The sequence below is a fragment of the Brachyhypopomus gauderio genome, chromosome 5 (assembly GCF_052324685.1).
Source record: "Brachyhypopomus gauderio isolate BG-103 chromosome 5, BGAUD_0.2, whole genome shotgun sequence".
Classification (NCBI taxonomy): Eukaryota; Metazoa; Chordata; class Actinopteri; order Gymnotiformes; family Hypopomidae; genus Brachyhypopomus; species Brachyhypopomus gauderio.
The window spans coordinates 6,078,196-6,094,776 of record NC_135215.1 but is presented as its reverse complement, the minus strand read 5'-3'; the positions used below and the strand labels follow the sequence as shown (position 1 = coordinate 6,094,776).

Sequence of the window (16,581 nt, the reverse complement as noted above, 5' to 3'; positions counted from 1 at the left end):
TGAATATTCAACCATTGATCTATTGATCCAATATAGCCATCTCTCTCTCTCTCTCTCTGACTCTCTCTCTCTGACTCTCTCTCTCTCTCTCTCTGACTCTCTCTCTCGCTCGCTCTAAGTTCTACATTTTAAAGGAAATACAAATAAACTACAATAACATTAAAAAATAACATGTTTTTCTCTTTTACGTTTCCAGCTAGAGAACACACAAGTCTAAATAACAGCATTGACGTCCATCAGCTGTTAAACAGTGCGGCAGTTCGCTCGTCACAATGAATTTTACAATCCTTTGCTGCCATCTTATGGCCAAAATATATATATTCATGTGACGGGCGGTGTGAGCAACTGAAAAGGAAGCGATCACGCCAAGTCTCAGGGATAAAGGATGGTTTAATAGAAAGTGTGCAAACCAAAACCCGTGCAAAAGATCCAAATTAAGGATATAATGACCAGCGGTCAACTGGTACAAAGACAAGACATATATAGGCAAACAAACGACCCTCAGGCTCCGCCCACCTGAGGGACACACATGACGTCACCAAACAACAACAACAACAGCCGCTGTGGACGGAGGCGGCCGGTAGGGGGCCGCCTCTCCGTGACAGACCCCCCCACCAAGCCACACTCCCCTCCACTGGGTGTGTGGCACACAGCGGCTGCACACAAAACATGAAAGGGCAGGAAGGCAGGGACAGGCAGGAACACACCTCCTGCCGTCCGGGAGCTGGAACATAAAACACACAACATTAAACAGCTCACCTCCCCGGGCGGGACCCTGGACCGACCGGGCCGTTAACAACACAAAACCACGCCCCAGTCGGTCACAGGGCCCTCACACCCTAACCGGCCTTCAGCCGATGAGCCCAATGGGTGTGAGGATGAGGGGCTATGGCTCCTCTCTCGTCCCTCGTGTATGTGTGTGTGCAGGCTACCTCTCCAAGGCGTGGCTGCTTCACCTCCTGGACCTACCTCCTCCCAGAGCTGACCCCTGCCTTCTGCTAGGGGTCACCCCAGCCTCCTGGGGAGCCAACCCCTCCCGGGGCCTCTCATCACAAGGTGGACTCCTCCACCCAACCCAGGAGCGCCAGAGCCCGAGGCCCAGAGCACCCCCGACGTGGGTTAGGGAGCAGCCCCTAGGGCCTCCTGGTCACCCCGGGCAGGAGGGAGGATCTCCCTCCTCAGTAGGAGCTTTTCAGACCGGAGACCCATGGTCCCCCAAGATCCAGGGGCCCCAGCCCTCTAGGGAGGGGCTCTTCATGACCAGGCTCCGGTCACCCCACAACACAAGGGGGCTCCTGCCAGGTGGAGACCCCCACAAAGTCCAGGAACACTGCCAAGGAGAAGCACCTGCACAGATAAGAGAACACACACACACACACACACACACACACACACACACACACACACACTACCCTATTCAGGGCCTCCCTCGGGAGCGACGCCCTCCGTGCCACACCCCATGGCACGGGACCACAGCCGGTCCCCCCTCCCAAACACACATTCAAGGGGAGGAGCATGCGTGGAATTACACGCAAACAGTTGACAACACGCTAGGACAAAACGCACACGCTATTACTAGACAAACAAACAAAAACGGTGCACAAACAAACAGACGGGACCTACCCATGCGCGCTCGACATAAACACACAGTGACGCGCGCCGCTCAGAGCCGCAGTCGCTCCCCACATTTAACACAAGACACATGGGGAGCGAGGCGACAGTGACGAGCGGCGACCGCGTCACACACGAAACATGTAACATTAAACACAACGAGCACGCACTCTGATCCACACATCCGTCGACATGAACACACGTTTTAACCAACACAAAACATGAAGAGCCTTTCCAGGGAAGACGCCCTGGTCCTCGCCGTGCCACAAACACAACACAAAAGCACGGCGGAACTCTTCACAAAACACCACGCAGACAAACACTTACCACGAGACGTGACCACGAATGAAGGAGAAAGAAAAAGAGACTCGGCGGCTTCCGAAGGGTGGCTGGTCATTCTGTGACGGGCGGGGTGAGCAACTAAAAAGGAAGCGATCACACCAAGTCTCAGGGAAAAAGGATGGTTTAATATAAAGTGTGCAAACCAAAAACCCGTGCAAAAGATCCAAATTAAGGATATAATGACCAGCGGTCAACTGGTACAAAGACAAGACATATATAGACGAACAAACGACCCTCAGGTGAGACGGATCACGGGCTCCGCCCACCTGAGGGACGCACACGACGTCACAAAACAACAACAACAACAGCCGCTGTGGACGGAGGCGGCCGGTAGGGGGCCGCCTCACCGTGACAATTTATGATTAAATTATAAAATGTTTGTGTAATTGGTAAATCATTTCCACATTATTTCTGTTTTTATCCTCCACATTCATAATTTGTTTATATTGTGCATTCTGTATGACCAAATTAACAAATCATCACATTTTTCAGATAAGGCCTTTAAAATAATATTAATTTAAACAGATGTAAATCAGTTTATTGTGATTGCTAGTTTATTTTGAGTGATAATATAATATTCATCTGTGTTTTATTATTTAAAAGTTGTTGTGACTTTGATTTTGTCAGTTATTAATCAGTGTTCAGATCAGCTCTGTGCAGGTGGCATTAAAGCTGTATCTACACTGAATGCTTCCTCTCTCTGAAATCAGTCTCCTGTATACTGGTGACTTTCTCACCACACTCTCCTCAGTCAGACTCCTGTAGAGACGGGAGGTGGAGTTCTGTTCATCAGCGCTGACGTTCTTTTGATATATATGGAGTAAGTCAAAAATGTCTCCTCTGATTTGATACTGAGTATGTTTGATGATTTCCCCTCTCTGTCTAATAAGGTCAATGTGAGTGTGATTGGTGGCTGTGGGGAGCTCTCTTTCTGTCAGTCTCTCTCTCTCTCTCTCTCTCTCTCTCTCTGTCTCTCTCTCTCTGTCTCTAAGGGGCTGAGGGGACACAGTTCCTTCATTCTCTCTGGAGGAGCGGAGGTGAAGCTTGTGTTGTCTGCTGTGTGCAAGTGTATGCAGGACAGAGGGAGATGGACAGCTGTCTGACTTTAATTCTTCTGATGTCCACAGTCTCACTCACTAGTGCTGGTAAGGAGACACTCGATTATACCAAACATTTTCAGATCAGTAGGAACTAGTCAGTTAGTGCTGCCTGAGGTACAGACTAAGCATGGTGAGACAGCGTTTAGATATTATGCATGATGTTATGATGTTTAGATATTATGATTAATGGTACCAGTTTATGGAGAGTATTAGAAGAGCCCTGACACTAGATGCTTTTAATTCTGTACTAAAAACATTTTTATTTGACCAAGCTTTCAACTCAGATTAGTAGCACTGCACTTTTTATTGTAAGTTTAAAAATGCAATTAGAAATATATTAATTCTTAAATTTTTAACATTTCTTTTGCTACAATGGAGTATATTTGAGTTATATAGTTTATTTAAATATCTATTTGAAATTTGCCTTGTTCAAATCAGCTGTTCATAAGTTACATTTTTTATGTAACTTTCATTTAAGTATTTTCAATTTCACTGTGTTAGCAAAGTGTTATACAGATAATCTTGCCTTTAAGAAAATAAAATGTATTAAGAAATTGCTATATCAGATACCATAAATGTGACTCAACTCTGCCATTAAACAGACCTGGTTGTGACAGTAGTAATCACCAGTTTAAACAAGCTGGATAAACTGGTCTATTAAGTGGAGTGTGTGTAGTGGGGTGAGTGCTGGACTCTCCATAGACTGTGACAGAGAGGAGGAGGAGGATGAAGAGGAGGGTGAACTGCACTCAGTAGCTGCACAGTATACTGATAGAGTTCAGGAAACAGGACCATTTCCTCTGGACCTACGCATTACCACCCACCCACCCCCCACACATACACACACACACATACACACACACACACACACACACACACACACACACACACACACACACACACACACACACACACACACACACACACACAGTCCTTGCACATTTAGGATCCTGGGGGGCAGGCATGTACCCAGAGGTTGACGAGGTGGGCCTGCTGCCATGGTTCACCCGTCTCCTCACCACTGTCTGTCCCTCAGTTTTTACTGCACCTTAGACATTGAGGGCCTTTGAGGGGACGGTGTGGACACGCATTGTCCAGTGGCCCAGGCCCTTGCCCACGTGTGTCCTAGCACCTGTCCCCTCAGTTTTAACTGCACCATAGTATCACACACTACCATACATGCATATACACCAACACCTACACAGCACTGGGGGTGGAGGGGTGGGAAGGCCTTCCTTCACCCATTTGCTGCTCCTGGCCGGGGCGGGGGTGGGTCGCTAGCGTGTCCTGGAACTACTACCGATCCTTGCTGGTCCAGCCATTTCCCGCCGCAGAGAGTGTGTTAGTTTGGATGAATGTGTGTTTTTGTCCTTGTCTCTGTTGGTATAGGTAGATGAGTACGTGTTGGGTGGGGGGATATGGGGACGTGTGTATATATTGGGGTGAATGTGTGAGTACATATGTGGGGGTATATATGTCCGCAAAAGTGTATATGGATGAGGGTGAATGTGTGTAGGAATGTATGTTGAGGTGAATGTACTGTCGTGGAAATTTCCTAATAAATGGATGAGGACTCAGACGTGGTTAAATGATTAATTTATTACAAAAATATAAATATATATAAATAGGACAAAGACAGATACAAGACAGACACAGACATGAGAGTCTCATTCAAGCATGACAACTCTGAAGGCAGGGGGGCGCTCCCCCTGCTTATATACAACCTTAAACACAATTCAGCAGTTCTAACAGCAGGTTATCTTTAGCACAGCATGTTCCAAAACATAAGCGTCCAGCAGGCTACCTTGTCTCACATGTGTGTATCTCCTAATATGGACTTCCCTAGAGTTAGCGGAAGCAACTGATGTAACAGTTGAACACAGAGAAAGCTAAATGACCCAAGACTAGTAGCCTAGTGACTACCAGTTAACAGAGTGCTCTTACCCTCAGCACTCTCCCTGACCTGGGTCACGTATAGCACACATGCATAATATGAACTAAACATGGTTACACTGAATCACACTACTTCATTATTGTAGTCCTTCTGCTTAGTCAGAATGGACATGTACTAAATCATAAAGTTCATAATGATCTCTTATAATAACTAAACATGATCTAATCAATGATAGTCAATAATCAATCATTTCTCTCACACTTCCCCCCTTTGATTCTGTGTAATCATTAAAAAAAAATCATTTTTTTTTTGGGTGAGTGTGGTTATTCTTAGTGCATGCTAGTGCATGCTACTATCCCCCCTTTTGCTCATTGTGACTCCTACCATGAGCAATCTCAATCAGTCCTCTCATGTAGGCTGTAGGGACACACGGCTTACCTGTCTCCGTGTGTGTGTCCAGACTCCCCCCATTGTTTTGCACCCCCCCTTTTGCCCATCTCTGTTTGTCTTACATTGTGGCTTGTGTTTTTATTGCTCTGGTTGTTAAGGGTGTGTCTTCTCTGTTACTGTGATCTGTTAGCATCATTTGTGTGTTTGGAGCCTGCAAACCTGTGTTGGGCTGTGGAGTCTGTGAAGGCATTGCCTTTTGCTACTGTGTCGCCTGTTCTGGTGTGTGCGGCACATTTGATGATTGCAGTTGTGAGATTAGTTGGTGCTTTATCTTTGACCTTGAGCTGGTAAGGAATGGTGAGCTCAGCTGCTTGGGCAGAATAATGTGGCAGGGGTGTTATTGTTTACAAAACCTTTTTTTTTCCCTTTAAAATTCGAGAAACAGCATGTTTGACCCAAAGGGCGAGTTGAGCGTACCCCACTATATCTCTGAATGCTACCAGTGCCCGCACCCCGGCTGCCCCGGGGTCTAGTTTTCCTGAAAAGTAGGCTACTGGCCTCTGTCTGTCACTGTGGGCTTGAGTCAAAACACTGGTCCTCTAACGTCAACACTCCCCACACACATACGAACACTGAACACACACATCAATTCCGAACTTTTATTTCAGAATTCAAAACTGTTCTTAAGACTCATTTGTTCAAACGGGCTTATTCTCTTTAACAAATGTTATTTTTATCTCTGTTTGTTGTGTCAGAATTTCAATACATACTACGTCATGACCCAGGAAGTGCACTTTTTTTCAGCAATATTGCAATTTTGCTTAGGAACCTTGTGGCCTTCCCTTGCTAGGTGATGTAGCAATGCCACTATGGCCCTCTTTGCATACTTCTCATGTGTTTACACAGAGTATCAGAACATCTATGTAGTGCAACAGTGCAATGCCCTCTGGAAGTTTCAGAGAGGCCAGACTGTCTCGCAGCGCTGCATTGTAAATGGTGAGTGATGTGTATGTTTTTTTACTTCAAAGGAAAATGCCAACCAGTACTGGCTATCTGGATGCACTGAAAATGCATTTGCTAGGACCACTACACTGAACCACTGGCTATCTGGGGGAATCTGGGAAAGAATATTGTGAGGATTTTGCACTTTTGGGGCTCTAACGTGTACTGCTGCATTGACAGCCAGCAAATCCTGCACAAACCGCCATTCTTCCCGCCCTGGTTTCTTAACTGGAAAAATTGGAGTGGGCACGGGTGAGTTAGGGCACAGTACGATCACTCCAGCTTGCCTAAGTGATTGGAAAAACTGGCCTAATTCCCTTTGAGCGCCTCAGGCTTCAAAGGGTATTGATGTTGTTTTGGCCTATAGTCAGATTTTGGGGTATGAGCCCCAACATCGCTCTTACCTGGTGCCCATAATGTTGCAGGAACAGTTCTGAGTTCCTCTTCCTCTCATTTTTTTTTTTTTTTTTTTTTTTTTCCCTGAGAGGGTAAGGGAGGCAGCTAAAAAAATATCAAGGGGGTTAATCAGTTCCACTCCCCGCCTGCAGGGGAGCCAGCACGGCGCCGGCTGCATTCACGCCCTCCTGCTAGGGCTAAACATGGTGTTCCTGCCAGGAACTCTCTCCCAATCGGTAATGTCAGACATCTCTGTCATCCATTCACCGATGTCCTGCCATTGAGGCTCCTCGCACACGTTTGCTAGTGACACGTGTGGTTTAGATCGAGGAAATGAGAACAGGTCTTCCTGTTCTAATGGGGTTTGCACCATTGCCGCAGCCCACACGCAATCCCACACAATAGCAGTGACAACCAAACAATCATGTTTTCCAACCTTAAATTTATCCTCAAAACCTCTATCGGGGCCCTCACTCACATGCAGCGTGCAGTGCAGTGACCCCTACGGTCTCAACATCAAATCACCTGGCAACAAACTACACACTTCACACATGAAGTGTTCCCAACGCTCTCCTCCTGCACTCTGCAGCTCATAAGCATACAGTGGGACTCCTGCTGATAACTGAACCCCAACACAGCTAACTCCCACTCCATAAACAACCCCTCAGGCCTGCTACTCAGGCCCAATTTACACATTAAATCAAAACCCATAACATACATTTAACAGTTAAAATTAAAAATTAATGTTCAAATGTATTATTTCATCTACATCGGAGAGGCTTTTTTTTTTTTTTCTTTGAATGGGTGGCACCACTATAAACCTAAATCTTTTATTTTAGTGCCGTTTACAGTCAGTGTTATTTTAGGCAGGCCCTGCGGCCCTACACTAATCTTCTGCAAGCATTGATAAATTAAATGATAATTTAAACCAGTTACTTTCCTTTTTGTCGTCTTCCAGTGGTCCTGTACCGTCCAGCCTCTCCGCTGCCCGTCAATCTATGAAAGTTCTGTTTCTCTGCTCAGCATTTTCTTCATTTTCAGGACAATCTCTTGCAAAGTGTCCTAGTTTTCCACAGTTGTAACATTCACCACCTCTCCTCTGGGGTAACTCTCTCGTCTCCATCCACCTCGTCTTCTTCCTCTGCCTCTGACGTGGCCCCTCCCGCGTTCTCTGGGAGTTCTCTGCACCATGGTCTCAGCTTGCTTCTGGATTTTCTTGTTCACTCTCCATGCCAGCTGTGCCTCGTGATGCTTGGCATGATCTTCTATGGTTTTCAGGGTGGCGTTGTTGTACCCAATGCACTGGGCTCTGATGAGGTCACTGATGTCTTTTCTCATGCTTACCAGGAAGCTGTTTCTCAGGTGGGCTTCCCATGGGCTGGCCTCCGCCGGCCTCCGCTCGTGTGCTGGTGCTACAAGACCGCTGTGGTCGGTGTGAACTCTGGTCAGTCTCATGAGGAAGTCGCTGACAGGTTCTCCATCTTCTTGTTTACATGCAGCTATTTTGGACGTGTTGATAGTGGCTGGGTGTGCAGCTTCCAGCCTTGTGACCAGGTGTCCTACCATCTCTCTGTAGGGCCAGTTTGGATCCTCCTGTCCAGCTGCTGGCGGTTCCCACTCAGTGTTGTGGAGATGGACGTCTCCTGGTGTCTGGTCTCGGTCTATCTTGTTTGACTGGATGACAAGACTGAACAAAAGCTGTTAGTTCTTCGCCGAAGCGCTTACCTCCCATCTCTGTCGGTTTACCCAGGCCCACCGCCGCCTTCATGATGTCATCTCCTGTCCAGTGACGGTGGACCATGATGTCTCCTTCAGGGCCTGTGACCTCGACCATTGGGAAGGTCGTTGCGCACCCTGGGGTGGTCAGTTCAAGCATCACCTGACCCTTTCTTTCTGTGGCACGGCTTCTTGTGTGTGCTGCCACGGGTGAAGCTGGCGGCGGGGGTGTTGGTGACTGCAGGAGGCGGGGGTGGTGGTGGTGGCGTTGGGGAGGTGGCGCTTCCCATCGTCCGGCTGGCGCATTCCATCGCCTGGCGGACGTCATCATACGGGACTAGCGGCCCTGGGTGCAGCGGCAGCTGTTGGGCTGGTGGGAGTGAGGGAGGCAGAGGTTGTGGTTGTGATACCTGATGGGAACTGATGGCACTGGAGCTCGCAGTGCAAGTGTGGCAGACAGAGTTTGCTGTCGTGGTGGCGCCAGAGCTGGTGGCGCTGGAACTGGTGGTGGAGGTGCGGGAGGCAGGGGTAGCGGCTGTGGGTGCATCTGAGCGTGGCGCAATTGCTGAGCCGGGTTGGCTGGCGCAGATCTCGGTGGGGCAGCGTCGAGGTCTGGTCGGCTACAACAACACACTGAGAGACTTTGTTAGTACACTTTTTAATCCCTACCTGTCGTGCTTGCCTTTTCTTGGCTTCTTCAAGCCAACATTTAGCTTTTTCTTCCATATCTGCTTTATGTTTAACAAAATACTTGCGAGTTTTTCTCTATCTGCGACCTTGGGCTCTGTTTTTATTCTCTCAACTAGTCGGCGCAGATAGTCTACACTCAATGTTCCCTTTGAACCAAACCCATAATGCTAAAAAAAACCCACATGTCGAGTTACATCTTCTAAATAATCTCTGGTCATTTGGTAATTTACACTTATAATAATTATTATTATTATTATGCTATGAGCCTCCGATGCTTTACTCTTATTATGTATTCTACCCAAATGATGTTTACCCATAATTCTAGATAATCCCAGAGATGACCCTTCACACTTTTTTTTTTTTTTTTTTTTTTGTGAGGGGTCCAAAAAAAATCCCAAATCAATTAAACACGTCAGAAAAAGTCCTCAAAATTTAGATCCGCTACTGCATACCAACGTAACAAACAGTTCCACCCGCCCCTATCGGATATCTCTGCCGCTCCGGAGCTAGCCAACACCGTATTACGTCTAATCAGTGCGCTTCTGCCCAGCTGGATCTCTGGCCAGACTGACGGGCGCTAGGCTAAGTCCTATCTCGCGTGGGCGATATCGCAGTATCCCCACCTTATAGACTTTATATTCTCAGGCGATACCTCTCTGTATCCCTGTAGGCGATACCTCTCTGTATCCCTGTAGGCGATATCTCACTATATCCCTATCGTATAACAGAGATCATCCGGCGGGCAGACACTGGCGGATATTTAACACTTAAAAACAAAAAAATTCCTAGAATTTTAAAAACTGAAAATTCCCACTCACTGCGGTTTGTTTGATCGGGCGGAGAACACCACCGGAGACTGGCGGTGACATCACTCCCTGGATAGGTACTTTCCCTTTGCTCGTGGGGTTCCCACTTTGCCCAGCCCAGCCAGGGATCTCATCCCCCGGGGAGCGTCCTCGAAGATCAGTCACCGCCTTTCCGGGGTGTCTCTCGCCGATCCTGTTCGTGACGCCAAATTGTCGTGGAAATTTCCTAATAAATGGATGAGGACTCAGACGTGGTTAAATGATTAATTTATTACAAAAATATAAATATATATAAATAGGACAAAGACAGATACAAGACAGACACAGACATGAGAGTCTCATTCAAGCATGACAACTCTGAAGGCAGGGGGGCGCTCCCCCTGCTTATATACAACCTTAAACACAATTCAGCAGTTCTAACAGCAGGTTATCTTTAGCACAGCATGTTCCAAAACATAAGCGTCCAGCAGGCTACCTTGTCTCACATGTGTGTATCTCCTAATATGGACTTCCCTAGAGTTAGCGGAAGCAACTGATGTAACAGTTGAACACAGAGAAAGCTAAATGACCCAAGACTAGTAGCCTAGTGACTACCAGTTAACAGAGTGCTCTTACCCTCAGCACTCTCCCTGACCTGGGTCACGTATAGCACACATGCATAATATGAACTAAACATGGTTACACTGAATCACACTACTTCATTATTGTAGTCCTTCTGCTTAGTCAGAATGGACATGTACTAAATCATAAAGTTCATAATGATCTCTTATAATAACTAAACATGATCTAATCAATGATAGTCAATAATCAATCATTTCTCTCACAGTACATAGGTGTGTAGGTGTATATATGTGAGGGTCTACATATGAGGGTGAGTTTGGGGGTGTATGTGTGTATACGTATGTGTTTAAGGATGGGTGTAGGTGTATACATGGTAAGGGTGTATATAAGGGGTAGTATGCAGGTGTGTAGGGGTGTATATATGGGGGTGAATGTAAGTAAGAGTGTATGTGTGGGGACGGCTGGTTCTGGGTCTGGGGCTTATTGTGCCCGGTCCTCTCCCGGCTGCTCCCCTGTGATTACTGCTCCACTCCAGAAGGGGGGCCTTGGGATTCCGGGGCCTGGATTGGTGCTCCGGCGTGGGGGCGGTTGGCCCGCTCCCCTGGGCGGTTGTGATCCGGGGTGGCTCGGGTCTCCTCGGCGGGAGGGGGGCCCTGCCGGGTGGGGGGTGGTTCCCCGGGGCGCGTGGCGCTGGGGCTTTGCTACTGGCAAAGGGGCGGGCGTGCGGGGGTCACTGGGAAGTGCGGCCCTGGGACTCCACTGCTCCTGGAGGGGCCGTGGGCAGGTGGGATTCCCGGGCCTTTCTCTGCCTACCTCTGGCCTCTGGGGGGATGTTGTCGCAGCTCTCTACCCTTGCTGGTAAGTACATTCTCTACATTTATTCTATGTTGCACTTTTATGTTGCACATAAACACACACTCACACATACAGATATATCACAGTCATTTGTGCTGTATGTCTTGGATATACTTTCTGCTTTTCTTTGCAGTGGTCATTTGAGCTGGTTGGTTTTATATCTTTTTTTTTATATATGCGTGTGTATATATATGTATATATTTGTATATATGTATGTATATGTTTTTTTTCTTCCCTGCCCTTCTGTCTTTTCCCTTTTTCTCTCTCTCCCTTCTTTTCTTTCTATATTCTATCCTCTCATGGTCCACCTAACCCCAATAATTGTCATCACTTTATTATACAGAATTGTTATTATTTGATCTATTATTTGATATTAAAACAAAGTTGTCCTCCAAAGATGGGGGGGTGGAGGTGGGGGAAAAAAAAGAGTTCAGGAAACATTCAGTCTCCACTTCAACACGGCAAAACTGACCGTGTTCAACCCTCTTTCAGTCCAGCACTCATTCACATTCACAGTGCTAATGTGTGATGACACTATTTCTTCCTGGTTTGTGTACACAGAAATGTCATGTTTCAGTATATGTGAACTCTCACTGTTTATTACTTACATTTGTAACACCACTAATTGAAATAACTGGATGCTGCTTGTATTCTAACATCTTAAATCCTCCTCCTCCTCTCTCTCTCTCTCTCTCTCTCTCTCTCTCTCTCTCTCTCTCTCTCTCTCTCTCTCTCTCTCTCGTACAGACAGTGTGAGGTTGGTAGATGGTGGTAGTCGTTGTGCTGGGAGAGTGGAGGTTCTTCATGGAGGACAGTGGGGAACAGTGTGTAGTTATTACTGGGATATGAGAGATGCTGCAGTGGTGTGTAGAGAGGTGCATTGTGGGGAGGCTGTAAATGCAGTCCGTGACGCTCACTTTGGACCAGGATCAGGACCAATACTGAAGGGATATGCAAGCTGTAGTGGATCAGAGTCCACACTGGAGAAATGTTTGGTTGGTCGTGATTATCAATACTGTGGGTCTCATGCTGGAGATGCTGGAGTCATCTGTTCAGGTAAACTGCACCTGATGCTAATCTTCCTCCCACCATCACACCAGTTTGTTCACAATAATAGTGAGATAAAAAAGAATTTCACACAACAGCTTAATTATTTACATTGTTTTGATGAAGCCATAAAACAAATTTGAGTTTAGATCTGTAAAATGTAAAACTTAAATAGATGAGTTCACTTTCATTATTCCTTCTTGATGTTCATATGGATTAGATCATTCTATTACTCAGGTTCCAAAACCAGACATAATACTGGCTTGCAGCAGGTCTCTGGTACAGTAAATTTACCTGAACACAGTCTAACACAGTTCTTGTACTTTGATGAAGTGTTTCAGTCTATGTACACTTGTACAATTGGTCCTCACTGATGTTCTGTGATAGTAAAGTTGTTTTGTGGCTTTAAGAGGTCTTTAAAGACTTTTGACCAGCATGTTATATGACTGTTGAGAGCTAGACTGTACATTCATTATAAACAGCAATTTTATAATATTTATATCACCACCGTAGAGATTTCTAAAGATATATCACTATTGTGTTCTATGTTTAGTGTGATTATTATTAAAATTACTTAATTGAACAGGTCAGAATATCAGACTTACAGATGGTCAAGTTAAACTGATCATCAGAATTTGAATCATCATTTATTAAGCTCATTTATTCTGCCATTGCCAAGTGTTTTGTTTGTGAAATCTCTACAGTTGTAATTACTAGTCAGTCCCCTGAGACCCAGAATAATGCAACATCCACATAGTTCAGATGCTCCTACCAACACTGTTCCAGCAACAATTACAATTACAACTGATTTTCGATTCCCAAAGATCCTCGCGAACCATCCCAATAAGGGATTCTTTTTGCTGAATCATAATACCAACTTCATTATTCACTAGTCTTAAATTCCTTTAACTGGTATTAATAAGTTAATAAATGTATTACAACTGCAGCTCCAAGGTAGCGGTGAAACAAAGAGAAAAGTAGCACAGAGACAGAGAGAGAGAGAGAGAGAGAGAGAGAGAGAGAGAGAGAGAGATAGAGAGAGAGAGAGAGAGAGAGAGAGAGAGAGGAAGAAGGATAGAAAGACACAGAAAAACAAAGACAGAGAGAGAAAAATATGTCTGGTGTCCATATTTGCTCTATTGCCTGTTCTTTTTCATATTTAACTGTCTGTTTATTTGTACAGCTCACAGGAAGTCCAGACTTACAGACGGTCCTCACCTGTGCTCTGGGAGAGTGGAGGTGCTTCATGGGAATACCTGGGGCACAGTGTGTGATGCTGACTTTGACCAGCAGGATGCAGAGGTTGTGTGTAGAGAGCTGGGCTGTGGGCTTCCTGTGGAGGTGCTGGGAGCAGCTGCTTTTGGCAGAGGGGAGGGCCAGGTGTGGACAGAGGAGCTTCAGTGTAGAGGCAACGAGTCTGAGATTTACTCCTGTCCAACATCTTCTACACTCAGAAACAACTGTTCCCATGACAATGATGTGGGAGTGAAATGTTCAGGTAAAGTATAATAATTTATTTCACTATGTCTTTAATATGCTTTTGCTAATCTGGTCTGCTGTATATTTGCATACATATAAAATAATAATAAACATGAACTGATTGCTGTTGCACTAAGTTGGCAGTTGTGTGTTCAGGTCACACAGCGGCACGTCTGGTGAACGGCTGGGACTCCTGTTCTGGTCGAGTGGAGCTCCAGTACCTCAGTGACTGGGGCTCAGTTTGTGGGGGAAGCTGGAATATGAGAGCTGCCAGTGTCCTCTGTGGACAGATGAAGTGTGGGAGTGCTGTGGCTGTGTTGGGGGCGGACTGGTTTGGGGAGGGGAGGGACCACATCTGGGCTGATGTGTTTGATTGTCATGGGAACGAGACACATCTGTCAGAATGTCCCATCTCATCATGGAGTCGAGCAGCATGTTCTCATGAACAGGATGTTGGAGTCATCTGTAATGGTGAGATCCTCCACTCATGTTCACCTACAAAATGAAGAATTAAAGCATGAAATAGATTATTAACTTTCATTTTAAATTATATTCTGATTCAGGTTCCACAGTGGCCTTTCATGAGGGGCGAGTGCGGTTGTCTGGAGGGAGGGAGTGTGAGGGGCAGGTGGAGGTTTTCTTCATCCAGGACTGGAGGAGAGTTCTCCTGGACTCCTGGAGTGTGTCTGAGGCCTCTGTGGTCTGCAGACAGCTGGGCTGTGGCTCTGTGCTGAACTTCTCCAGCTCCTCTCCATCCAGTTCTGAACAACACAGCCACATGTGTGTGACGGGGTTCAATTGTTCTGGGAGTGAAGCTCATCTGGGGAACTGCAGCAGTGCAAAACTCCTCAACCCCTCCTGCAGCTCCAGGGAACAGCTGTACATCACCTGCTCTGGTAAGTGATACATTTACCTCAAAATGGGTTCGACTAATTGGTAACATAAAATAAAAACATGTACACCTGATCTACATTAAATTGGATATTGGACATTTTGCAAGTGCATAGACAGATTGGGTGTGTGTGTGTGTGTGTGTGTGTGTGTGTGTGTGTGTGTGTGTGTGTGTGTGTGACTCAGCCCACAGCTCCATCAGGCTGGTTGGTTCTGGTGGAGACTGTGCAGGGAGGCTGGAGGTTTTCCTCAGTGGTTCTTGGGGGACAGTGTGTGATGACTCATGGGATATTGAGGACGCCCAGGTGGTGTGCAGGCAGCTGCAGTGTGGAGTGGCCCTCAGTGTCCCGGTACCAGCATGGTTTGGTCCTGGAACTGGACCCATACAGCTGAATGAGGTGCAGTGTGAGGGGAGTGAGACGTCTCTGTGGAACTGCAGCTATGAGCTCTGTGGAGAAGATGAGTGTGGACATCAAGAGGACGTAGGAGTGGTGTGTTCAGGTGAAGTGTGCTAACTGAAGCTGCTCTTGAAGCGTTCAGCAATTTCCATTAGGTTATTCAGCACATACAATCATTTTTACAAGTAGTGTGTGTCCTTGAGGTAGAAGAAAATATGTAATATTTAATTACATGAAGAATTATAAGAGTATATAAAACTCTGGTTTCAAGTACTAATTAATCTTTTTCATTTTCATAAACTCTCTTTCTGTGGCCAGAGTATAAAGAGATCAGACTCACTGAGGGGTGTGTGGGGAATCTGGAAGTGTTCTACAAGGGGACCTGGGGGAATGTGTGTGAGAATGGAATAGATGAAGATACAGCAACATTGATCTGTCAGGAGCTGAACTGTGGAAGATCTGGCAGTGAGAACAAGGCCAGGCCAAGAGTGGAATCAGCTCCTTATTGGCTGGATGATCTGAAGTGCAGGAAACACGACTCCACTCTGTGGCACTGCCCATCTTCCTCCTGGGGTCCGGAAACATACAGTGCTGTGGCTCGTATTACCTGCTCAGGTACAGGTACACCTGTCACATCAATAATTCTGGGGGAATCAGATGCTTGCCAGAAGTGTTTTATTGATGTTAAGCACATCCAAGGTCATAGTACACAATGACAAGTCAATAATCTGAAAATCTGAGATCCATCTGTACAAGCAAAGAAACCAGAAGGGAAGACAACAATACATAAACAAAAGAGCAAACCTGTGACCACGAGAGACTGCAAAACTCACGCTCAGTAAGCATGAAAGACATGTAGGAATGAAGGAAACAGATTAATTAACAGTAATCAGGGTCACAGAACACAGGGGCTGACTGTCAGGATCAGAATTAATATGCAATTTGAGGGAATCTACAGTAGTGGGTGTGGGCATTGTTTAATTTGAAATGAATTGATGTATTTGACTGATCAACAATAAACTGGCTGTAATAGCTACAATGAAAATCACTGGGAATCGCTTATATCTAAATTTAAGAGTTATTAATATTGAACTCAGTTTTGCATCATAATTACAGAAGAGGAAAACATTCAAGTGCTGCGGAGTCATCTGAAGTGTTCTACATCTCCCCCCCACAGACAGAGACAGTGCTCCAGTAAGGAACGAATCTGACCATACAGACAATACGGTATTATTGATGCCAACAATGTAAAAAAAAGTTCTTCAGCATGTCGTTATTACGAGATCGTATGTTGGTAAAACGACAACTACATCATGGTAAAGTTGGATTCACATTAGCATATTCGGAATTCTTTCTTCAATAGCTTTAAAAAATATATCAGCAAAAGTACCAAAATATGCAAA

The 16,581-nt window shown here is 45.9% G+C and overlaps 1 protein-coding gene across 3 annotated transcripts in view; it reads left to right on the top strand.

The window, feature by feature from the left end:
* Positions 1-2,727: 2,727 nt before the first annotated feature.
* Positions 2,728-16,581, top strand: part of LOC143514205 (antigen WC1.1-like) — a 30,268-nt gene continuing 16,414 nt past the window's right edge. Inside the window, exons 1-9 of one of the 3 annotated variants that reach the window (XM_077005121.1) lie at positions 2,728-2,773; positions 3,021-3,098; positions 12,111-12,419; positions 13,594-13,908; positions 14,046-14,360; positions 14,453-14,785; positions 14,967-15,281; positions 15,497-15,793; positions 16,295-16,372. In XM_077005121.1, coding sequence (XP_076861236.1) covers position 2,773; positions 3,021-3,098; positions 12,111-12,419; positions 13,594-13,908; positions 14,046-14,360; positions 14,453-14,785; positions 14,967-15,281; positions 15,497-15,793; positions 16,295-16,372 — 2,041 coding nt within the window. In that variant the 5' untranslated portion in view covers positions 2,728-2,772. Of the gene's footprint in view, positions 2,774-2,942; positions 3,099-11,321; positions 12,420-13,593; positions 13,909-14,045; positions 14,361-14,452; positions 14,786-14,966; positions 15,282-15,496; positions 15,794-16,294; positions 16,373-16,581 lie in introns of those variants that run through there. The other 2 variants (XM_077005122.1, XM_077005123.1) reach the window with 2 other exon arrangements.